The 23929-nt window shown below is 45.4% G+C and overlaps 1 protein-coding gene and 1 pseudogene across 2 annotated transcripts; one reads left to right on the top strand and one right to left on the bottom strand.

Annotated features, from left to right (window-relative positions):
- Positions 1-2801: 2801 nt before the first annotated feature.
- Positions 2802-23633, bottom strand: PLAC8 (placenta associated 8). Its single transcript, XM_084759983.1, has 5 exons — positions 23500-23633; positions 12121-12254; positions 9477-9601; positions 8496-8611; positions 2802-3068 (listed from the first exon to the last, which is right to left on the bottom strand). The coding sequence occupies exons 2-4, from the start codon at positions 12227-12229 to the stop codon at positions 8507-8509; spliced, it is 339 nt and encodes a 112-aa protein (XP_084616109.1). The 5' UTR covers positions 12230-12254; positions 23500-23633; the 3' UTR covers positions 2802-3068; positions 8496-8506.
- Positions 19314-20704, top strand: LOC311584869 (small ribosomal subunit protein eS25-like; annotated as a pseudogene). The gene has a single exon. The product of its transcript is annotated as a small ribosomal subunit protein eS25-like (transcript).
- Positions 23634-23929: the final 296 nt, after the last annotated feature.

Below are 23929 nucleotides of genomic sequence, written 5' to 3' on the forward strand. Positions count from 1 at the left end.
GACCCAAAGGAGGAGCTCTAAGGGACTCTCCCTCAAAACAGCAAGCAAGACGGAAAGGAAACGGCACCCTTTCCCGGTGACAGCTACAAGGGAACAACTGTATATCCCACTCGAGTTAGCATAAAACCTCCTACCAAAAGCCTAATGACCAATAGCCTGGGACGTCATGACGTCCACCCAAAAAATCCCAAATGCTAAAAGACAAGAGAGCCATTGTAAGAGAGAGGTCAGGCATTAGGACAAGGAAGGTATACGATGATGGGGTGCTGCAGTTACCAGGCCAGGAGCTGAAAACAACCGTGATTAACATGCTAAGGGCTCCAATAGGAAAAGCTGGCAAAGATAAGAATAGACGGATATATAAACAGAAGGTTGAACCTAAGGAGAGAAGTGCAAAAAGCACGCACCGCGCCGGGTGTAGTGGCGCACTCCTTTAATCCCAGCACTTGGAAGGCGATTGCCGTGAGTTCGAGGCCAGCCTGGTCTCCAAAGTGAGTCCAGGACAGCCAAGGCTAACACAGAGAGACCCTGTCTCAAAAACAAACAAACAAGCAAGCAAGCAAAAAACAACAACAACAAAAAGAAGCAAGCACGTAAGAATATCCACTAGGGCTGGAGAGAAGGCTCAGAGGTTAAGAGCACCAGCTGTTCTCCCAAAGGTCCTGTGTTCAATTCCCAGCAAGTACATGGTGGCTCACAACCATCCATAATGTGATCTGATGCCCTCTTCTGTTGGGTGGGCAGAACATCAAATAAACCTTTTTAAAAGAAAGGTTTGGGGCTGGAGAGATGGTTCAGTGGTTAAGAGCACCACCTGCTCTTCCAAAGGTCCTGAGTTCAGTTCCCAGCAACCACATGGTGGCTCACAACCATCTATAATGTAACCTGGTGCCCTCTTGTGGCCTGCAGGTAAACAAGCAGACAACATTGTATACATAATAATAAAATAAACCTTAAAAAAAAAAAGGTTTATAAAGAAAAGAAAGAAAAAAGAATACCCATTGTTGAGCTGAACCTTAAGTTGGGATGGCCAAGAGAAGAAATGGCCTGAAGTGGTTGATAGTTAAAAAATTCCCAAACTAAAGTGTAAAGTGGAACCGGGATAGCTAAGAACTGTGGAGGAACTCATCAAAGTTCATGTGTAATGACAATACTAAAAGATGAAAAGAAATATTTGAAATAATGCCTAACAATGTTCTAAAGCTAATATATACACCGAATTACAGATTCAGGAAGTTTCTGAAACTGGCTCCCAGAATGCTGGGATTACAGGCATGCACCACTATGTCCAGCCCAGCATGGACTTTTCCACAACAAATTATACTTTAAAAGTGAAGAGAAATACCCAGGCACGGTGGCACAGGGGGATTTAAAGGCAGACCGAAAATTAACGGTGGTTACGGCCTAGTGATGCCTTTTTGAGGCAGGTTTGTGGCCGGTCTTTGCTATTTTGTGGGTTCTTCTTTTTCCTACTCTGTGTGCCCCTGGTTTCACCTCCTAACTAGATTAGAAGAGAAATAAGGATGTGTGTGGGGGGGAACCCCTGAATCTGATTTCTTACCTTTTTGTTTCTTCTTTGACCACAGCTACTTAGAAACCGCAAACAACCTCCCTAAATGACCACCAACCACCAACCCGCCTCTCGGAGGTCCTCCCATTTATATACCCTCTGGAAAGTTCCCAGAATTCCAAATGTCACTCAATCGTGGAAATTATCTGCATCTGACAAGGCCACACTTCTGCTAGAGCATGAGCAAATCACAGTCAGCTGCTGCAGATAATCTGTAGCAGCCCCACATCCGGGATCAAAACGAAAGTACATTCTTAGATATCTGTGGAGTTTTTTTTTTTTTAATTTTATTTTCAAGACAGAGTCTCTCTGTGTAGCCTTGGCTGTCCCGGAGTCGCTTTGTAGACCAGGGCTGGCCTCGAACTCACAGCGATCTGCCTGTCTCTGCCTTCCAAGTGCTGCGATTAAAGGTGTGCGCCACGACGCCCAGCATATCTGTGTTTTTTAAAGAAACCTAAATTCCAGAATTCTTTCAAATGTTACTACACAGGTTCTTTGGGGATGGAGCTAATGGCTGATAAATCCTGGTGAACAAACCGTTATGTCCTTGCAATCGCAAAATTCATTTGTCTCAACAGGCCTGGTTAGCCTAACGGTTATCTAAGGCATTTTGGTGGCAGCATCCCCTTAGCTCAACTCTGCACTGTGTGATTTCACATCTCCCAAGCAGATCTGTCAGTAAGTCCTTTATAGCATCAATAGTATTAGAGTTTCTTCTTCATCACTACCTCATATTTAAAAGGACAAAAAAGGAAAAGGAAATGCCATTAAACCTCTCAAGCATTCAGCTGGAAGCCAGACATGACATGTTCGTGGCAGAGTCTCGCTATGTCAGTCCTTGTGCTGACAAGTAACCGGGGTGGACTGAGTGTCCGCCGTGTCAAAAATAGTTCGCTATCTGTAGCTTACTGCTTCCACACCCACCTCAAGCTTCATGGATCAAAGTGCTGAATTGTTGTTGATGAAAGTCTACTACCCGAACCTTGAACCATGTGTGTGAGGGGGGGGAGGGGGGTGGCCGGCGGGGGTAGGAGGATGGGGGTGGGGGTGGGGTGGGGGTGGGGTTGTGAGATTGAACCTTTAAAACTAATTGGCGACAAAAGCATTTGAGTGAAGGCAAAGATGCATAAAGAATGCAGGGAGGGTTAAAGGCACGGCCTGAAGGTGTAGCAATTACTTAGCGTGTGCGAGGCCCTAACTTCAATCCCCAGCACCACACACAAAAACACTCTTCTTAGCAAAATCTTTTATTTGGTTTGTGTTTAAAATGTAATGTAAAAAAAAAATTTATAAGCTGGAATATTTGGTGATACGGGAGCAAGAAGGAACCGAGTCAAAGAGCAACATCCGTTTTAAATAAATCGAAAAGCCCAATTTTAAACACGCCACCGTCTTGTAAATTAAACACATCCCATCGTATCTCAGTTGCCAAAGATTTGGAAAGCCTCGGGCTGAGGAGGGGTCTACTAAGCTCAGCTGCTTCGGCGAGGGCTCTCACCTGTGAGGGAAGCACAAAATAGTTTTCTGAATTTCTCAATCTACTTTTTCATTTTTTAGTAAACCTTAATTTGCAGAATCACTTTAGAAACACTGAGACGTTGAGCAGATAGTGCCGAGCTCCCTGGCACCCTGTGCCCTGTTTCTCTGCCGGTTAACATCGGGTGTTACTGTGACAACCAACATCAGCGCATCATTAGCAGAGTGGACTTGGTTCGGCGTCCTTACATTTTTACCAAACTGTCTTTTCTGCTCCGGGATCCTGCCCAAGCCTGAACTCCATTGAGTTGTTACATCCTCTTGTTCCTGTCACCTGATAGTGTACCAGACTTCCTTGTTTGTTTACTTGTGTTTTAAGTTACTTTATGTTTATGACTGTTTTGCCTGTGTGCCTGCCTCTCTGTGGGCATGTGTGCCTAGTGCCCATAGATGCCAGAAGAGAGCACTGAGTTCCCGGGGACTGGAGTTACAGACGGTGTGAAGCGTCATGCGGTGCTGGGATTAGAACTTGTGACCTCTCGCTAGCCTTGTGGATTTGTTTTGTTTGGAGACTGGGCGTCATGTAGCTCAGGCTGGCCTCCAGTTCTGTCTGCAACTGAGGCTGGCCTTGGACTGATGCTCCTCCCTCTCCTTTCCCCCTTCCCAGGTGTTGGTATGTGCCTGTTTTATGCAGTCCCAGGAATCGAACTCGGGGCTTTGTGCATCCTTGGCAAGAATGCTACTAACTCGGCTTCACCTTCAATACTGTGTTCAGTTTTATTCCCAGTGACGAACGTAGAATATCCACGTTGACCACCGGATGTCAGAACCATTGAAGAGATTTTTTACTTCAAACCAGCTCCAAGAGTCAGTGAGCTAATTTCTAAGAGATTAAAATCTAAGGTTCAGTTGTCCCGACCTGTTAGCATATATATGTGGTCACATGGTTTGTTCACCTTGTTGAGACTGAAAACTTTATGGGGGAAAAAAAAAAGAGCTGTGTCTGGCTGTGAACAAAACATGTCCTGGAAGGAGTCGGTGTCTGCAGAGAGACTGGTGCACAGATAGGAATTTTAGTTCTGTGGGGAGATTGGAATTTTGTAGGTTCAGAGGTGAATTATTTTATCTTGGGCAAAAGTTAGCTTCTGGAACAACCATTTCGTACCCTATTCTGTGTCTGAACTAATATCTGCGATAATAAATTTAAAAAAAAAAACCTTTAGAAGCTACTGACTTAGCAGAACAGCAGTTTCCACCAATTCAGGAACTAAGAACATCATCAGATAACATGTTGGGCCTTTAAAACATCTCCCCATCCCATTTACCCACATGTCTGGTGAACCCACCAATGCATTTTAAAGTTGCCTATTATGCTTTGTGACTTTCCTTATCCTATAAAACTATAAGACTGCTTCCAGGTTGGAACATGGAATTTGGGGCAACTTAAATCTGTGTTCCTAGGCTGTGGTTACTCATAGTGGCCCCAGAAGAAACTCCCTTATTCCTTTGAGGCTGAGAACCGTGGATTTTTTTTTGTTTGTTTGTTTTGGTTTGTTTTGGTTTTTGGTTTTTTGAGACAGGGTTTCTCTGTGTAATGGCCCTGGCTGTCCTGGACTCACTTTGTAGACCAGGCTGGCCTCAAATTCACAGAGGACCACCAGCTTCTGCCTCTCTGAGTGCTGGGACTAAAGACATCCACCACCATGCCTGGCAAGAGCTGTGGTTTTTATGTGGACAATTTATTTATTTATTTACATATATATATATATTTTTTTTTAAACTTAATTTTATGTTCATTGGTATCTTGCTTGCGTTCATCTGTGTGAGGATCAGTCATCTGTGTCAGAGCCTCTGGAACGTGGGTTACCGACACCTGTGAGCTGCCGTGTGGGTGCTGGGAATTGAACTGGTCCTCTGGAAGAGCGGCCAGTGCTCTTTTTTTTTTTTTTTTTTAAAGACGTATTTATTTATTATGTATACAGTGCTCTGTCTGCATGTACACCCGCTGGGCAGAAGAGGGCACCAGATCTCATTATAGATGGCTGTGAGCCACCATGTGGTTGCTGGGAAATTGAACTCAGGACCTTCGGAAGAGCAGCCAGTGCTCTTAAAGACTGAGCTAGGTTGGCCCCAGCCCAGCAATGTCCCATTTCTTCGCTCCTGGCCTTTATTCTTTGATAAGTCCCCATGCTTATCAAGCATCAGCCCAGTGTCCACCTATGGCAGGCTAAGGACACAAAACCACATTTAAAAAGGCTGTCGTCAGGCAGGCGTGGTGGCACATGCCTGTAATCCCAGCACTCAGGGAGGCAGAGGCAGGTGGACCTCTCAGTTTGAGGCCAGTCCAGGACAGCCAAGGCTACACAGAGAAAACCTGTCTCAAAAACAAAACAAAAATCTCTTGTTTCGTTATTTTCCTACTTACATTGTATGTTCCAGTCAAATTGGCCCTAAGCTCATAAAGATGGAAAAATTTTCATATATATATATATATATATATATATATATATATATATATATATATATATGAAAAAAATCCATGTATATGGAATATATATGTGTGTAATTGCTTGATTAGAAGCTGCCTTTTATTTTTATTCACCCTAATCAATGTCCAGCTTGAGGCTGGCCTGTGAAGTACAGCAATCCACCTAGTCCTGTTCCCTCCATCTGGCTAGCTCTGTTAGGGCAAGCCCAGGAGGGCGGCTATTGAGGTCAGAGTGTTTTTTAGCTCGACCTCATCCTCAGGGTTGCCTTGGGTTGCCCTTTCCCTCTCTGAGAGAGGATTCTGCTGCTCTGTGGGGAGCAGCTCTTCACACTCTTTCCTGAGGGATTCTCAGAACTGATGCTTCTTTCTCCCCTGGGGCTTAGAGGAAATAGCAGCTGAGCTGCTGCTGGCCAGGTAATTATTGTCTTGAGTCACCTGCCTCCATCCACACCTGTCACCAGCCCGCCTCACATCCTGCCACAGTCAATTCTACGCACTTCTAGTGAGCTAATGGCGAATTTCTTTAGAACCCAAACCCACAGCTTCCAAGCAATTGTCACTCACTCCTCTCACAAAGGTGACCTTCCTATGGCATTCGGTGTTAAGGCTTTCATTAAACACCGTGTCCTACTTAGGGGCATCTTTTGAGAATAAAAGCTACAAGGACAGGAAACTAGTTCATTTTTGTCCCCGGCAACACCTGGCTGATGTTTTACACAACACTAAATATTTAGTGTATTATTTGCTAAGCAGATGAACAGTTTTATGCATCTTTCAGGAATTATTTAGGAGATGCTGAAGAGAGAGCTCAGCACCATGTGGTGGGTCATAACCACCTCCAACTCCAGCAGCGAGTGATCCAACTCCTTCTTCTGTCCTCCAAAGGCCCCAGGTACACATGTGGTACACACACACACACACACACACACACACACACACACACACGGCAAGACGTTCACATACATTAAAAAAATATTTTTTTAAAAAATGGGATGGGGTAGGGGCCCGAGAGTTTCTCAGGCTTAAGAGCGCTTGCTCTTCCAGAGAACAGAGCTTTCCCAGAACCCACATCCAACTCCAGGAAACCAGGCGCCCTCTTCTGGCTTTGTAGGGACCTGCATACATGTGCAGCACACACACACACACACACACACACACACACACACACACGTACACTTTAGAAATACTTAGCTATTTCTATTAACCTATGAAGAGTTATTCATTTCAGACGAGTAGGATATTATCTCCTTTTCACACTGGAGGTATCCTATAGATAAATGATAAATCCAGTGTTAATTTCTGCCTACCTGCATCTTCAGTAGCTAAGCCTCAGAAAAATTAGTTGGGAAGAGACTTGGCTGAATTACAGATGAAGAAATGTCATGCGGCATTTCCCAGTATTGTCAGCTTCACTCTCTACCCCTCTCAAAGGACATTTCCTTCAGCAAGACCTTTTGGTTCATATTTGTTCTTGTGTCTTGTTTCAGAGTATTTATATACTTACTCTAAATTGAGATCTTTTAATCCGGCACCCAGTTACTTATTTAAAATGTCCAATTGCCTTTGTGTTTGTTGCAGACGTCTGCATTAGGTACCACCACATATAACTTTTATTGTTAAGTGTAGTAAGGTGCTGAATGAACAGGGCAGGTGGGGCTACATATGGAGAGGAGAAAGTTTCTAGGGGGCTGGAGAGATGGCTCGACAGATAAGAGCACCCAAGTTCAAGAGCACCTGCGGCTGTTAAAAAGGACTCAAGGTTGGTTCCCAGCATGCAGTTTAGGCAGCTTCATGCATATTTATATGCACACACATGCGCATATCATTTAAAATAATTTTTTTAAATTATTGAGACTTTATCAACACTAACCTCATTAGGTGGACGGTTTTAGTAATTTTATCAAGAAACATATTCACAGGTGGCTGATTATGTAAATGTTTGCTGGACAAGGCTGGATTTCCTAAGGAGGCCATATAAATTTCAGGCTAGCACAATGACCGAGGGACATCTGTACTCTGGGGCACATCTGACACTTTACTTGTCAAACCTCATCTTACTTAGTAAATAGATTTTTATACCAAAAAGAAACCAAAATATTACAGGCCATGTCATTTATGCTTTTTTGGTTTTTTTTTTTTTCTTTCTTTTTCTTTTTTCCTTTTTTTTGTTTTTTGGGTTTTGTTGTTTGTTTGTTTTGGGGTTTTTTGTTTTGTTTTTCAAGACATGGTTTCTCTGTGGAGCCTTGGCTGTTGTGGACTCACTTTGTAGGCCAGGCTGGCTTCAAACTCACAGAGGTCTGCCTGCCTCTGCCTCCTAAGTGCTGGGATTCAAGATGTGTGCCACCACGCCCAGCTCATTCTTGCTTTATAACATTGTATTTTTTTAAAGATGTATTTATTATTTAGACAATAATCTGCCCGCATGTGTGACTGCCCCCACAAGAAGGCACCAGATCTCATTACAGATGGTTATGAGCCACCATGTGGTTACTGGGAATTGAACTCAGGACCTTTGGAAGAGCAGGCAGTGCTCTTAAACTCTGAGCCATCTCTCCAGCCCAACACTCTATGTATTCTAAAATTCTCATCTCAAAATGTTTACCTGTAGCCAGGTGTGGTGTAGAGGTAGGCAAACACTCTACCACTGAGCTAAAGCCCCAACTGTGAGCCCTGACTAGCCTAGCAATTACTCTGTTAGAACGGCCGGGTTAGATGGCAACCCTTCCTGTCTCCTGAGTTTGAGGTTACAGGATGTACCACTGTGCCCAACTGCAACTTCCTTGTTTACTGTACCCTGTAGCTGATAAGTGGTTAATTGCTTCCCTGATAGACCAAAACCAAGTACATTGTTATAATGGGACAGCACGGAGACTTAAGGAACTGCAGTGACTGAGTCATCATTCCAAACAAGGAGTAACTTACCTGGCCCCTAATTGTTTCCCAAGCCCCACGCTGACTCACCGTGCAGCTCCTTAGAAAGCGTTCATGGCTCTCCTCTTGTTAATGTCTCTCTTGATTTGGCACAGAGAGCAAACAGGGCAGAAGATGGTGGCCATGTAGTCTTCACAGATAGATCCCTGTGGAAGACACGTAAGACACGTGAATGTGCAGCCTGTTGCTGTGTGGGCTTGTAGGCATTCTAGAGAGAGCCAGAAGGCTCGGTTCAGGTTATTTCTTTTTATGTTGTATTTCGTGTGTGTGTGTGTGTGTGTGTGTGTGTGTGTGTGTGTGTGTGTGTGTGTACGTACGTACGTACGTACGTACATACATACGTACGTACACGCATGCGCGCAGATGTCAGAGGGAAACCTACAGGAGCATTTCTCTCCCTCCACCCTATGGGTCCTGGGAATTGAACTCAGGCTTTCCAGTTTATCAGAAAGTGCTTTTTTTTTTCTTTTTTTGAGACAGGGTTTCTCTGTGTAGCCCTGGCTGTCCTGGAACTCACAGTGATCCACGTGCCTCTGTCTCCTGAGTGCTGGGATTAAATATGTGCGCTACCACCCCCAGCTTTTATCTGCTCAGCCCTGGACTCAGTTTAGCTGGATACCTTCAGGAAAAACGTTAGCTGACGTTTCCCACATGGCCCTTGCCTCTTCCTTCCAGTACTTTGTAATTCTGAGAATGAAAGATTCAATCAAACTACCAAGCCCATGATAACAATAAGGCGACGTCGGAAGTCCGATCTCACAGCCAGGAAGGTACTAGTTCAAAGCAATCACGTCAGAATGAAAAACATGGCACAGGCAGGCGTGGTGGCGGCGCACGCCTTTCATCCCAGCACTCGGGAGGCAGAGGCAGGCGGATCTCTCTGAGTTCGAGGCCAGCCTGGTCTACAAAGCGGAGTCCAGGTCAGCCAAGGTTACACAGACAAACCGTATCTTGAAGAACCAAAAGAAAGAAAAGAAAAAAAAAAGAAAACCAGACGGGCCAGTGACTCACGGGAATGCCATATCGGGTCCGGTAGAGAGTCCTCATTGCTGTACTTGTCCCACACAAACAGCACTCATTCATGTCAGTTGCCACCTGGCATCCGAGACACGGGGTGCAAAAGAACCCACAGAGGCCTGAAAATACGAAAACAGATACGACTTACTCTAGTCTGCCCCCTATCGGCTGCAGCAGGAGCAGTCACGCTATGAGGCCTTTCCCCTCTCTGTGGCCCAGACCCATCTTGATGGTTTGGGTGGACTTCAGTGCAACCGCCCACTTCCATCACATCAAGAGTGACTGCGCGAGGGGAAAGACCTGGCTCTTCTGGCAATAGTGCCACTCATGTACAAATGACTGAAACCTACCTACCCATGTTCCAGGTAAAACCCCTCGGTAGTATCAGGGTCCCCAGCTGAAGTCCAAGAGGGAGGTAATAGGAAAGAATGTCCAGTACCAGCCTAGGATGCCCAGGTCACTTCAGAGTGGCACCTAGAAGGCCCTAAGCAGGAAACTGCTCGAGCTGAATTGTAAAGCATGGTGAAAAAAAATTTTTTAAACGGACAAAAGGGAATAAAGCCTGTCTGTGACAGTTTGTCATATCCATATACTGTGGCCAAGGTCCTGGGGTGGGATGGGATGAAGCTAGGGGTGGCACAGGCGCACGTGTGTGTGTGTGTGTGTGTGTGTGTGTGTGTGTGTGTTGATGACAAACTAGGGGGTGTTTATGTATGCCATCAAGGCTAAGAAGAACCACCAAGTATTTTGTAGGAGGAGATCTGCATTTAAGAAGATCTGCCATAAACCAAGTGGTTGTGGGTCTTTAATCCCAGCACCGGAGAGGCAGAGGCAGATGGATCTCTGAGATCCAGGCCAGCCTGGTCTACAGAGAAAGTTAGTTCCAGACCAGCCTGGTCTACCGAGAAAGTTGGTTCCAGGACAGCCAGGGCTACACAGAGAAACCCTGTCTTGAAACAAACAAACAAAAAAGAAAAAGAAAGAAAACAGAAAAATTGCCATAAAACAATGAAGCCTGCATTTGCACCTAGCCTGCCCCTCCTTCCCCGCCTTTTTTTTTAAAAGATTTATTTTATTTATTATGTACACAGTGCTCTGTCTACATGTACACCTGCATGCCAGAAGAGGACATTAGATCACACAATAGATGGTTGTGAGCCACCATGTGGTTGCTGGGAATTGAACTCAGGACCTCTGGAAGAGCAGTCGGTGCTCTTAACCTCTGAGCCATCTCTCCAGCCCCACTGCCCCTCCCCTTTAAAACTACGTTTTATTCAGTGTGTGCATGTATATGCACGTGAAGGTCAGAGGATAATTTTCAAGAGTTGGTCGTCTTTCCACTGTGTGGGTCCTGGGAAGTCAAACTTGAGGCTACGAGGCTAGGCCACAGGCACTCTTCCCACTGACCCATTTAAAAAAAAAAAAAAAAAATATATATATATATCTCCAAGCATGTACATTCAAATAATTGAGTAGTAACTTGGGGCTGAGTGAGTGAACGTTAATGTTCAGGAAACTTAACTATTATAGTCTTTATTATCACTTTGATTTTCAGATGTCAAAATAATGTCATGCGACACATTCGGCAATCACCCCTGTTGCCTCATAAGTCATAGAAAGCTGATGAACAAACTCGCATGGAATTCTTTTCGTCTATTGCTCTCCATGACGTTATTAGCTTCATTCAGTTCCAAGTTCCATTCTACTGTAAGTCAGAGCTTGTGTATTTCCTTACCACTCCTAGGAACCGGCTTCAAAGCAAACCTTTTGTTCCTGATTTGCTAAGAACAAAGCCCCTGGGCCCCTTTTCTACCCCACCTCGCTTTCTTCCAAGTTCACTTGGAGAGAAATCTTACTGCATGGAGGGGAACTTAACCGTTGAGATTAAAGTAGTTCGCTGAGGGTGTCCTACAACTGAATATGATGTAACTATAAAACAAGATTTAATATGCATGTAACCCCGAGAAGAAATCATGTTGCTGTTGCTTCACAAGGACTTACATGCAGGGAAAACACCAATGTTCATATAATAAATATAAATAAATTTACCAAAAAAAAAAAACAACATATTGCAGTACTGTGGTAGCACACGCCTTTAATATCCAGAGGCAGAGACAGGCGGTTCTCTGTGAGTTCAAGGCTAGCCTGGTCTACAGAAACGAGTTCCAGGATAGCCAGGGCTAACACAGAAGAAACCCTGTCTTGAAAAGCAAAACAAAACAGGTTGAGGTCAAAATGTTTCATTTATCCGTTTATGATTATTAGGCCAGGCTCATTCCGTTTTAGAATCATTTGAGGCTTTCAATGTTACCTTAACTCTAGGATTCACTTTGCAGACCGGGCTGACCTCGAACTCACAGTGATCCACCTGCCTCTGCCTCCCAAGTGCTGGGATTAAAGGCGTGCACCACCATGTCTGGCTTTAGGATTTATTTTAGAGGTAACTTTTTTTTTTCTTTTCTTTTTCCTTCTTTATCTTTTTTTTTTGTGGGGGAAGGCTGGAGAAGAATTGGTAGATTGATGCTGATTGTACCAATCCCAGATTCCTGGGGGCTTGTAATAAGTTAGCAGTTTTCAACACAGTAAGGGAGGAATGGGGACATTGGATCAGTTACAAGGACACCTTCCCCGCACTTACAGACTCCGCAGTCGTTGAAGCAATCACACAGGCTGGTCTGCCAGTTGGAATCTTGGGGAGCACGAACAAATCCAGGTTGAGTCACAATGACTGTTGGTCCCTGAGCCATCTTCAGTGAGAGGTCTTTAAAAGCCCTGGCCTGAAAAAGACAATGTTGGCATTTGCGACCCTAGAACTGCTCTGGGAAGCTGCTGCCTTCTGCTGGAACTAACCGCTGCTTTCCACTGGCCAGGAGCATCTGCCGCCTGGCGGAAACCAGCTTGTTGATCTTTAAGCATTTCAGTCTCCACCTCCAAAGGGACAGAGGCCTCAGGGGAAAGGAATTCACTGAACTGGTAAGGTGAACAGGTATCTCTCATGGGTGGAAGAAAAGAAACAGGGTTGATGGCGTGCTATTTTTAGACAGGTACCTGCCGTCTAGGAGGTGGGAAACAAACAGCGGGCCTGTGACAGGGAACCATAGAAAACAGAACAGCCTAGGCTTAGTGTGCACATACACACACACAACACACACACACACACACACACACACACACACACACACACACACACACACACACAAGCTGCTCCTTCACTTCCCTTTGTCAGTGCTGCTTGTCCCTGACCTGTGACAGGGACTAGCAAGTCCTTCTAATTGCCTCACCGGTTTTCTTTCTTTCTTTCTTTCTTTTCCTTTTTGGTTTTTCAAGACAGGGTTTCTCTGTGTAGCCTTGGCTGTCCTGGACTCACTTTGTAGACCAGGCTGGCCTCAAACTCACAGCGATCCGCCTGCCTCTGCCTCCCGAGTGCTGGGATTAAAGGCGTGCGCCACCACGCCCGGCACCTCAACCAGTTTTCTATTGTGTTTTTATTGTTGGTGTTTATTTATTTTCCCGAGTTGGGAGCTCACCATGTAGCCCAGGCTAGCTTCAAGCTCACCATGTAGCCCAGGCTAGGTTCAAGCTCATGAACCTCCTGCTTCAAGCCTTCTTGGTGCTGGAGATACAGGTTTGTGTCATCGTCCCCAGCTCTCCTGGGGGTTCAGGAATGTGACTTAGATTTGGAATGGCAATATCTTTGCTAAGGCCCTCACCCTAAAGCCACATGGTCACCAATGAGCCACTTAACCGCGTCACTTAATTTTTCATTTATTCAACTGTAAAGTCAAAGTGGTTCCTGGCTTGCCCACCTCACACATACATTGAGAGCACTATGTATAGTTTGCAGACAAGTTTAACGGACAGCTGTTTAAAATTAATACAAACACAAAGGACAGTATTGGGCAAGGACATTCCTTTGCATGGTTTGCACACACACACACACACACACACACTCACACTTGTTGGCAATACTGTCAGCGAGCTCATTAAGGGTTCTGCACTGCATCAGGCATAGCTTAACCTGCATTATCCATTTCCTCAGCTCTGCCACTGGGAATTATGGTTTCTACTGAGTTAAGAAAATAGGGACGGTGAGGGAGGGCCTAAGCAAACTGTGAAATTCAAATCCTTTTCTGGTCTCTCTGCCGAGGAGCCCTGTTCTCACACCCTGCCCTCTTCACACAGGACTGCCACTGCTCTTGGAAAACAGGAAACCCCCTTTCTTTTCTTTTTTCTTTCTTTCTTTTTTTTTTTAAGATTTATTTTATTATTATGTATACAGTGTTGTCTGCTTGTTTACCTGCAGGCCACAAGAGGGCGCCATATCACATTACAGATGGTTATGAGCCACCATGTGGTTGCTGGGACTTGAACTCAGGACCTTTAGACGAGCAGGCGGTGCTCTTAACCACTGAGCCATCTCTCCAGCCCCCCTTTCTTATAAAAAAAAAATAGTGTGTGTGTTTGTTGTACATACAGTGTGTATGCAGACATTTGTGGAGGCCAGCTGCGGGCACCAGGTGTCCTTCTCCAAGCCCCCATTTCCCTTGATACAGCATCTGTCACCTGACCAGCAAGCCCCAGCCATCCACGTGCTCACCCCACCTAGTGCTGGGTTGACAGGTGTGTGCAGCCACACCTGGCTTTCTACTCAGGTGCCGGGGCTCAAACTCCCGGTCCTCCTGCTTGTGCACCAGGCACACTTACCCGTGGAGTCGCCTCCTCAGCCTCCTTCCTTTTTCCCACTTCCTTCAGTATCAAGTTCAGGGTTAGGGTCATGATATGTATTTTAACTCTCTTGCTGAATTAAGCGCTAATGGCACTAGGGCGTTTCTAGCTAGGAATCTGGTACATATTTTATTTTATTTATTTATTTATTTATTTTTTTGGTTTTTCGAGACAGGGTTTCTCTGTGTAGCCTTGGCCATCCTGGACTCACTTTGTAGACCAGGCTGGCCTCGAACTCACAGCGATCCGCCTGCCTCTGCCTCCCGAGTGCTGGGATTAAAGGCGTGCGCCACCACGCCCGGCATCTGGTACATATTTTAAAAACCGCATAAAGGCTGGGTGTGGTGGTGAACACCTTTAGTTTCATCCCTTGGGAGGTAGAGGCAGGTGGATGGATCTCTGTTAAGTTTCAGGCCAGCCTGGTCTGCATAGTGAGCTCCATGACAGTCAGGGCCACACGAAGAAACTATCTCCTAAACAGAAAGAGCACTTTTAAAGACGGGCTCTGTCTTTTCATAAGAGTTAGTAGGTTTTTATTTCTTCAGTTACCTTTGTTTTGTTCTCTCTAGACATCACCACTTGCAGCACCTGCTAGTTTAGTGGTCTCTTTGAATGAAAAAAAAAAAAAGAGAGCAGCAGGTCATCCCAAGAATGACCTTACATGATGGATGTGTTCACATGACCAGGCATGTTCCTGGGTGCTTTAAATATGCCTACATCTGCGCACACTTCAGTAGAGCTAATTATAAATGAACCAGGCCCCTGAATCCCAGTAAACAGCATGCGAACAATGTTTGGTTATTATAGCAGAAGATAAAACTGGTTTAATTTTTAAAAGAGACAGGCTGGGTCCTCCTTTAATTCCTGGTTCCTTCTATCCAATTACCCGGCAAGAAGAGGCAGATCCACCTGTGAGTTCTAGGCTAGCTGGGGCTATACTGAGACCCTATCTATAAGAAGGGGGCGGGGGCTTGGAGCAGAGAAAGGGACAAAGAAAAAGAGGCTTAAAGGGTTCTTTGAAATGTTTGTATCTGTTGACTATCATCAGGATCAGTAAATATCTCTAAGTATTTCTCTTCCCGTTACTTAGTGTAGCATGCAAATATTGAATAGTTTTTTTTAAAAAAATTTATTTATTATTATACAGTGCTCTGCCTGACTGTACACCTGCAGGCGAGAAGAGGGCATCAGATCACATTATAGATGGTTGTGAGCCACCATGTGGTTGCTGGGAATTGAACTCAGGACCGCTGGAAGACAGTCAGTGCTCTTAACCTCTGAGCCATCTCTCCAGCCCCTTGAATAGTTTTTTAAAAATAGTAAAGAAAGTATAGGAGAGAGGGTGCAAAATTAGGCACTGAGAATGTTTTTTTTTTAATCCAAAGCAAGAGAGATTCAAAAGCCCCAAGATTAGAAAAATGATGAAAAGACAGTTTACTTACAAAAGAAATGGAAAAGGAAAAAAAAAAGCTTAAATATATAAAATGATGTTCAAAATCCCCCAAGAGTGAGGAAGACGTGCGCTCTCTCTCTCTCTCTCTCTCTCTCTCTCTCTCTCTCTCTCTCTCTCTCTCTCTCTCTCTAGGCAAAACTGAAAACTGGAGGGCCTGAGTGTTGGTGGGTGAGTGGTGTGGCATTAGTGAGGCTCTGGTGCTGACCCTTAGCACTAAAGCTTGGTCACAGCAGTGAGCATTGAGCAGCCTGCTACAGACCTGCTGGAGGGCAAGCGCCTCCGTGAGAACAGCTGTGGTATTCAGGAAACACTGCTGAGTAATAAGACTGTGACTCGCTTGACTTGGAAAGTGAGGCCCCCAGGAGGCTTATGAACTCACTAGCGGAGGACCCAAGATGAGCAAAACTTCCAAGGAGGCAGCTCAAGGGAGCCAACACAGGATGAGCATTAAGGCCACACTCTTAGCCTAGCCTGAACAACGCAGTAAGATTCTGTCTAAAAATCATCAGGGCAGGGGGGCCAGGACTCAGGAAGCCACGTGGCAAGCAGGTTTACGAGCATACATAGATACATATCGATAGATGTGATATAAAGATACGTTCTGATTAGGTCTAAAGAAAAGGTACACTGAGTACCCAAATCTTGATGACCAAGTGCCATTGTTCAATAAAAAGTGCAGGTTGAACCTGGGACTGTGGTGCCAGGAAGAGAACAAGCTTCAAGTAAAGATCTTATCAAATGGGCCATTTCTGAGGTAGGGGGAATAGGGGAGACTTCTGAGGAAACTTGATGGCCAAATTTAGGACAGTTTGAGCAAAAAGTAATGTTATTATTAGACTATAATTGATAAGGTAAAGTATCTGTAGCTCTCTCTGCTATCTGTAATATAGCTATGTAATACTTTTTGAGGGGGGTTGTTCTTTCAAGACAGGGTTTCTCTGTGTAGCCTTGGCTGTCTTAGACTCATTTCATAGACCAGGCTGGCCTCAAACTTACAGAGATCCACCTGCCTCTGCCTCCCGAGTGCTGGGATTAAAAAAGGTGTGCGCCAACACCTCCCGGCTACATGATACTATTATAGGTAAATTTTTAAAAAACTAAATCGGAGAGAAAGGAATGGTACTTTCATTGTTGGAAAGTTCCAGTTAGTGAGTGTAGAAGGAAGAACAGACATACAAGCCCGCCATTTGGCATACATCATAGTAACAACTGTAGGCAAGACTGGTGGGTGGAGTCTGATATCATTAGAGATGTTTTTCATTTTTACCTATGGTTCCTGGCTTACTATTCTCTCTCCAGAACAAGTCTTAGAGACTGGAATTTCACTTGCCCAAAGTCTAAGGAACTAATCTTTCCCACCTTTCTGTCTTGGAGTTGGCCATTAAGACAGCTTCCTGTCTCTTCTCTCAGACAGCCATCCACATGCGTCTACTGTGGGATCTGGCCCACGAGGAAGGATCCGGCCAGGTAAGCTGATGCTCTCCCACCTAGTCAATGAGGCACTGGCGACATCCCCACAAACGCCACCAGAAAGGCAGAGCTCCAAGAGGGCTGGGAATGGGGCTCCATTGGTAGAGTGCTTGCTCAGCACACAAGGAGCCCTGGGTCCCAGCACTGCAGAATACCAGGCATGGTGGCACATGCCAGCAATCCCAGGATCAGGTGATAGCGGCAGGAGGATCCTGTTCAGAGCCATCAGGTATGTAGTGAGTTCGAGGACAGCCTGGGCCACACGATATCCTATTTCTTTCTTTCTTCCTTCCTTCCTTCCTTTCTTTCTTTCTTTCTTTCTTTTTTTTTTAAAGATTTATTTATTATTATGAATACAGTGCTCTGTCTGCATGTACACCCTCAGGCCAGAAGAGGGCATAAGATCACATTATAGATGGTTTTGAGCCACCATGTGGTTGCTGGGAATTGAACTCAGGACCTCTGGAAAAGCAGTCAGTGTTCTTAACCTCTGAGCCATCTCTCCAGCCCAATATCCTGTTTCTTAACAACAGTAAAAAGTCTACTTGAATCTGGAGTGTGGGGTGTACACACATGATCCAGGGTGAGGCTTCGGAAGAGGAGCCAGGAAACGGAGAGGCTTGACTGCCATTTAGCGGTGACATATATTCATTTGGTATGGATAAAGCTCACTGGGACAGCAGCTTTACTGACTGGGAAAGTTAAATGAGCTTCCTCCTCTTGCTTTCAGTTCATTAAAAAAAAAAAGCCTCACTAATTGTAGAGGGCTCACAGCTGGCCTGTGTATTTGTGACTCTGAACTAGCTTTCTTGCTAACAACAGCTTTTACTGATGCCACGTTGCAGCTTCAAGCCGGTGAGGAGGCTATATATTACGATCTTAACCTAGGATTTTTGCCTTTGGGGTGTCTTCATCCAAAAGCATTCTGTCTCTGTCTCTGTCTCTGTGTCTCTCTCTCTGTGTATGTGGGTGTGTGTGTGTGTGTGTGTGTGTGTGTGTGTGTGTGTGTGTGATGTGAGAGAGAGAGAGACAGACAGGGACAGAGAGACAGAATGTTTAGGGTTAGCCTGGGTAACTGGCCAGTGGCCACATCAGGGAAGAAAAAAGTCTCCTGAACAATGCCTCTCGTCCTGTCCCCTGATAATTAACCACAAAGCTAGCTATTCCGGGAAAGGGACTAACATCACGTCATAAGGCACGCTCATCTAAACTGCTTGGATTTGTGGAACCCAGAAGTCCAGTGGCCCATGAATATCAACATCTGGTTGGCCAGAAAAGCAGTTCATCTGAAATGTGTAACTGTCATGGTATACAGCCCCAGAAAAATCTCTCAGTAAGTCTTGCCCCTGCAGCTCCTAAGCAATAGTTTTCTTTTCTTTCCTTTTTCTTTTTCTTTCCTTTTCTTTTTTTTTCTTTCTTTCTTTCTTTTCTTTTCTTTTTTTTTGAAGTAGAGTCTCCTATAGCTTAAGCTACCATCAAACTGTTTGTAGCCATGGACAATCTTGACCGTTGGGTCCTCTCGCCCTGCGCCCCACGCTGGAGCTTGAATCCAGGGCCCCCTGCAGTGCTGGGAAGTGCTATGTCACCAGAGCTCCGCAGGAGGTCTTATTTACTTACTTATTTAGACCGGACTGTCCATCTTCCAACTCCTTCGTATGTCTTAAAGAATGCATCAGCTGCTCCCTCAATTTATTTAATCAGTTCCAGGAAAAGAAATTAGAGACATCGCAGTAATTCAGTTCTGCTTGCTGACCCTTTTCACAATTAACAGGAGCAGGTGTGTTTGAGCAGTGTTTACTGCAGCAAGACTTGGACACTGGAGCGGGGCACCTGGTACCCGGAAAGGGGGTTCACTAACTCCAGTGAGGAAGTTCTCCCCTCCCCCTCCGCTGGGGGTGCGCTCCCTACCCTTGTAGGGGGGCGCATTTCAGGGCCAGCTGCTGATAGTTTGTTTCACTTTTATCTTTCTAATTCATTATTGTTATGATAGCGGTGAGGAAACTGTTAGTGCCCGGGGGAGACAGATCTGTGCTAGACCGCTTCCTTAGCTCGTGAGAGGCCCTGGGCTGGACCCACCGCGGTAGCAACAGCAGCAAAAAAAAAAAAAAAAAAAAAAAAAAAAAAAAGAACTAACATTTATTTCATTATCATGAAATCTTCAGGTAGCTTTTTTTTCCCCTCGAGAGACAAACAAATCTAAAGGGATTAAGGTGTCCTGAAGAGCTCACGGTTCCCTCCTGGGCTCTATCTAGTCTTAGCTGCTCCTGGGCATTTGATAAATAACAGCAGAGTGAATGAGAGAGCAGCCTTTCCGTCATCTCTCTCAGAGGGGAATTAATAATCCTGTAGCTCATTTCTACATTGTGATTTTTCAGTGGAAGAGTGGGCATCTGACGAGTTCTGAGAGGGAAACCTCGGGCGCGTGGTGACGTAATTACCCTTTTACTGGCGACCGTCGCTCAGCGTATTCCAGATGTATATGCACTTAAACTGGGTTTCCTAGATGTTACAGCCCCGCAAGACCTGTGCACGGGCCGAGTGCTTCCGAAGCCCACGGTAATCTGTGTCTGTGGCAAAGACCTGCACCCAAAACATTCAGCTCCTCAATGCCAGATCATCAGTAAAAAGGTTTTCTTTTCTCTACCAGAGCCCTAAACAGTCAGTCTAAGTGTGTCACTAGACAAGGTGGTGGTGCTGGATCCTAGCACTTGGGAGGTGGAGGCAGGAGAAAAAAATATACTGTAATAATAAGCATAACACAAACGCATATTTTTTTTTCATTTGCTTAACCCAGGGGAAATCTGAATACATATAAAATGTGCCATACACACAAAGAAATCATTTCCAGTCCCTTTGGTATTGTAAGGTTCCCCCCCCACCCTTATTTCTAATATAGACTAAAATCAAATTACAAATAAAATAATGAATTAAAATGCTGCATGTTGGGCATCTTAGTGAGGCTGCAATGGTCGTCGCCACTGTGTGAGCTTTGCCATGCCGTCCGAGGACAAGAAGAAGAAAGATGCCAAAAAGTCGGCCAAAAAAAGAAAAAGGGGGGAAAAAAAAAAGGACAAAGACAAAGGACAAAGTTTGGGACAAGCTCAATAATCTAGTCCTGTTTGACAAAGCCACATAGGACAAACTCTGTAAGGAAGTTCCCTACTATGTAAACTTATTACTCCAGCTGTGGTCTCGGAGAGACTGAAGATTCGCCATTCCTTGGCCAGGGCAGCCCTTCAGGAGCTACTTAGTAAAGGACTCATCAAGCTGGTTTCAAAGCACAAAGCACAAGTAATTTACACAAGAAACATAAAGGTGGAGATGCCCCAGCTGCTGGTGAAGATGCAGGAGCAGGTTAAGTCAGCTGTACATTTGGAAAAATAAAACTTTTTTAAATTAAAAAAAAAAAAAAGCTGCATGGTTCTTTCAGTATGGATTTCTTTTTGTCGCTTCGCATTCTATCTCTGTGGTACTGGAGGTTGAACCTAAAGCATCCTGCGTGTTAGGCAGTGCTCCATCCCGGCTCCAGGCTTACTTACCTAACTTCCTCTTTTCAATGTGGGAAACTATGGGGACCATGGTGTTTCCAAAACCGGAGCCAAGCGGGGCGGATTTGAATACCAATAGAAGCTCTGGGCCATGAAGGTTGTCCACAGCTGTGGGGATGGCTTCTCTGCCCAGCACAGTCTAGAAGCATGGTCTTAGAGGGAAGAAACCAGCTGTCCAGGATCGCCATTTGCCACCTCAGTTTATTCTGAAGAGGCTCTTATACTGTCTAGCCCGCGGCGGTTTTTATAGAAAAAATAGCTCCTCCATTGTTAAAGATCTAAGAAGCCAGGCTGAAAGTGAAAAGTGACGCGCGGCTGAGCGTGCATCGCCCACGGACTTTGCCCTGCCTCTCTAGTGCTCAGTATGCTGCCCACTAAAACCAACCACAAAACACTAAGGGGAGGCTGCAGACACGCTCTACGGTGCTCTCTTGTGCACCCCACGACCCCGTCACTTGGAAGTTAAAACAAAATGTAAAAAGCAATGCAGACTACCCCAAAGACCTGCCCTTCTCCTCCTATCCCGCCTTCCCACCCCCAACAACCCTCCCACCCCCATTCCCAACAACACCCCCACCCCCCAAAAAACCCCCACACATCCCCACCAGCAATAACATCCCCACCTCCACCCTCAACAACTTCCCAGCCCCACCCTCACCTCCAACTACACCCTCACCCTCTACCCCCCCCCCTCCCACCCCCCCCCCCCCCCCCCCCGCCACATCCCCACCTACACACACCCACCCCCATTGATGTCAACCATCAAGATGGTTTAAATTTAGTCATCTCAAACAAAAGATCACCAGGAAGTGAAGGGGGAAAAAAAAAATCTGCCTGTGTGTGTCTGTTCCCTGGTCCTCCGAGTTTATCATACTTGAAGACTGGGGAGTCACAGCCTGTGCCCCCAAAACCATGTTTGTCCACCCATTCTTAACAAGCCAATTAAGACCCAAATTAATGGAAAGCAGAAAACAGGCTAAGAAACTTAGAAACGCCTCATTCTTCACTCTCACTCCTTCAGTCCACAGATATGTCCTCCAGGCTCTGATGTGAAATTAAGGCTTAAGCTCAAGGCTGGGGTGTGCACTAGAGAGGCCTTTTCCTTCTCCCAGAGTGAGGTTCCTAGGAAGGTCCCCATTTCTTTGGGCGGTCTATTGTTTTAGGAGTCTGCTAGTAAGACTGAGAGACACCAACACCTCTCTCTCTTTTCTTTCTTTCTTTCTTTTTCTTTTTCTTTTGGTTTTTCGAGACAGGGTGTCTCTGTGTTAGCCTTGGCTGTCCTGAACTCGCTGTGTAGACCAGGCTGGCCTCGAACTCATAGCGATCCACCTGCCTCTGCCTCTTGAGTTCTGGGATGAAAGGCGTGCGCCACCATGCCCAGCTATCTCTTTAGAATATCTTCATTTCTGCCAGACCTTTCTCAAAAGCCTTGGAAAGCTCGTCCGCAAAGTAGATTTCTGGTTACTCTTCTGGAAAGCTGTAATTAGTCAGGGTCTGGGAGTTTGTAATCGTCAGCTTTTGGGGCTGCAGCCCTTGGGTCTTGACAAAGGCATGTGGCTGCTTTGATGACAATTAGGGAGGAAAAAAAAAAAAGCGTTCCTTTCCCCAGGCAGGTACAGTCCCTGCGGGTGCCTCCCACATGCCTGAAGAGCACATGCAAAGTTGGCTCATCGTACTTAACTGCTGGTGATACTGGCTCCTTGATGGGGGGGGGGGGGGGACGACACTCCCACCCCACCCCAGTGACTTGCAGACCCTGTAACCTCTGCCTCTTGGTTCGTCCATTTCCCATCTGAACTACAAGTCCACTAGAAAACATGTATTGCTCAGCCTGCATGTCAATACAAGTCTTGTGATAGAGGTATTACGGGCCAAGGAGATACCTGTAGCTCCCTGTCCATGGGGGTAGGGGGTTTCTTAGCAGGAAATGGTCTCTGCCAGGAAACCTTGTAGGATTTGGATCACATGTTGAGCATCTTAACTTTATTAGTCTTAGAGTCTTAGACTCTTTTTCTTTTAGACAGGGTTTCTCTGTGTTGCCTACTCACTCCGTAGACCAGGCTGACGCCACGCCCAGCTCAGTCTTAGACTCGGTCTTGTACCTATATTTCTGCCTCAGAGCACTCTTTAGAAGGACAATACACTGGCTTAATGAAATTATATTATATGGCACCGATTATATTAGTAAGTCCTGTTAATATTGCTTAGGCTTTCTTCAATTACATATTGGTATTAAAAGTCCTTTTTTTTTTTTTTTTGACTGTACCACTCACATCACACAACACTCTCTCAACACACGAGCTATCAAATGTGCAGTGCGGAAGGTGGTGTGTCTCCTTATGAACGTGAGCCAGGACCAGAATTAAATTCCCATAGGAGTCAGGTTTTTGCTTTCGTAGTAAGAATTCCTAAAGCTTCTCAGACTTGACAAACTAAATGTACAATAATCCCATCTAGTTTTGTTAGATAGTTTAAACAAATATTTTTCATGCGCACACGCACACGCACACACACAAACCTAGGCCAGCTCCAGTAAATAAGGAGAGGGGGAAAGGACCAAGTTAGAAAAAGTACATGAAATGTACACCCCACTCAAAGCAGTGTTTCCAGAGGGTTCCAGCTGAGATGTTTCAAAGCATGGCTCTTAGCAAGAGGCTCGCCGCATAATTGCTGGGTTTCACTAAAAAAAGCAATTAGGGAAGAAAACACGGATTTCCCAGCAGAATCTCAAACTATGTTAGTAATAAAACAACACAATGAGATTACTTTTTAAAAGGAAACATCCACCTCCCCATGTTAGAAGGAGTTCTTAACAAGGTACTTACCGTTTGAAAGGGTTGGAGCAGGAAGTGTCTTGTGGTTGAGGTGGACTCCTACTACGAGAGGAGGCTCTGAGGAGGGGGAAGAGGTGATCAGCTTTCAGGAGAAGCCCGTGGTCCGAAGGGCAGAGTCCTCCACTCTGATTGGCTGTGGTAATCTAGGCTGAAGTGCTTGAAAGCTATCTCTTACCAAATAGGGACCGTTCTTTTTCTCACAAAGGGCTAACCACAGCTACCTCCCCTGTGGGGAGGAGAGGTGTGATTCACGCTATAGGTGACTCGTGTGTTACCTGCCGGGCAAACAAAGTTCACTGAATCTTACACCTTATTTTCCTCTTTTAATTTAATAGACAAGGAAGCGCATGGCGACCTGCAATTAAGGGCCTGATCAGACTGTTTTTCGCTTGTTTGTTTCTTGAGACAGGGGTCTCT

The sequence above is a fragment of the Acomys minous genome (assembly GCF_964271855.1).
Source record: "Acomys minous genome assembly, chromosome: 15".
Taxonomy (NCBI): domain Eukaryota; kingdom Metazoa; phylum Chordata; class Mammalia; order Rodentia; family Muridae; genus Acomys; species Acomys minous.

Excerpts from the sequence above, each read along its gene's own strand:
- PLAC8 (XM_084759983.1), bottom strand. The coding sequence starts at position 12,229 with ATGGCTCAGGGACCAACAGTCATTGTGACTCAACCTGGATTTGTTCGT. Across the intron at positions 9,602-12,120 it reads CTTCAACGACTGCGGAGTCT|GCCTCTGTGGGTTCTTTTGC; the intron begins GTAAGTGCGGGG and ends TCGTATTTTCAG. Across the intron at positions 8,612-9,476 it reads GGACCCGATATGGCATTCCC|GGATCTATCTGTGAAGACTA; the intron begins GTGAGTCACTGG and ends TGTCTTCCACAG.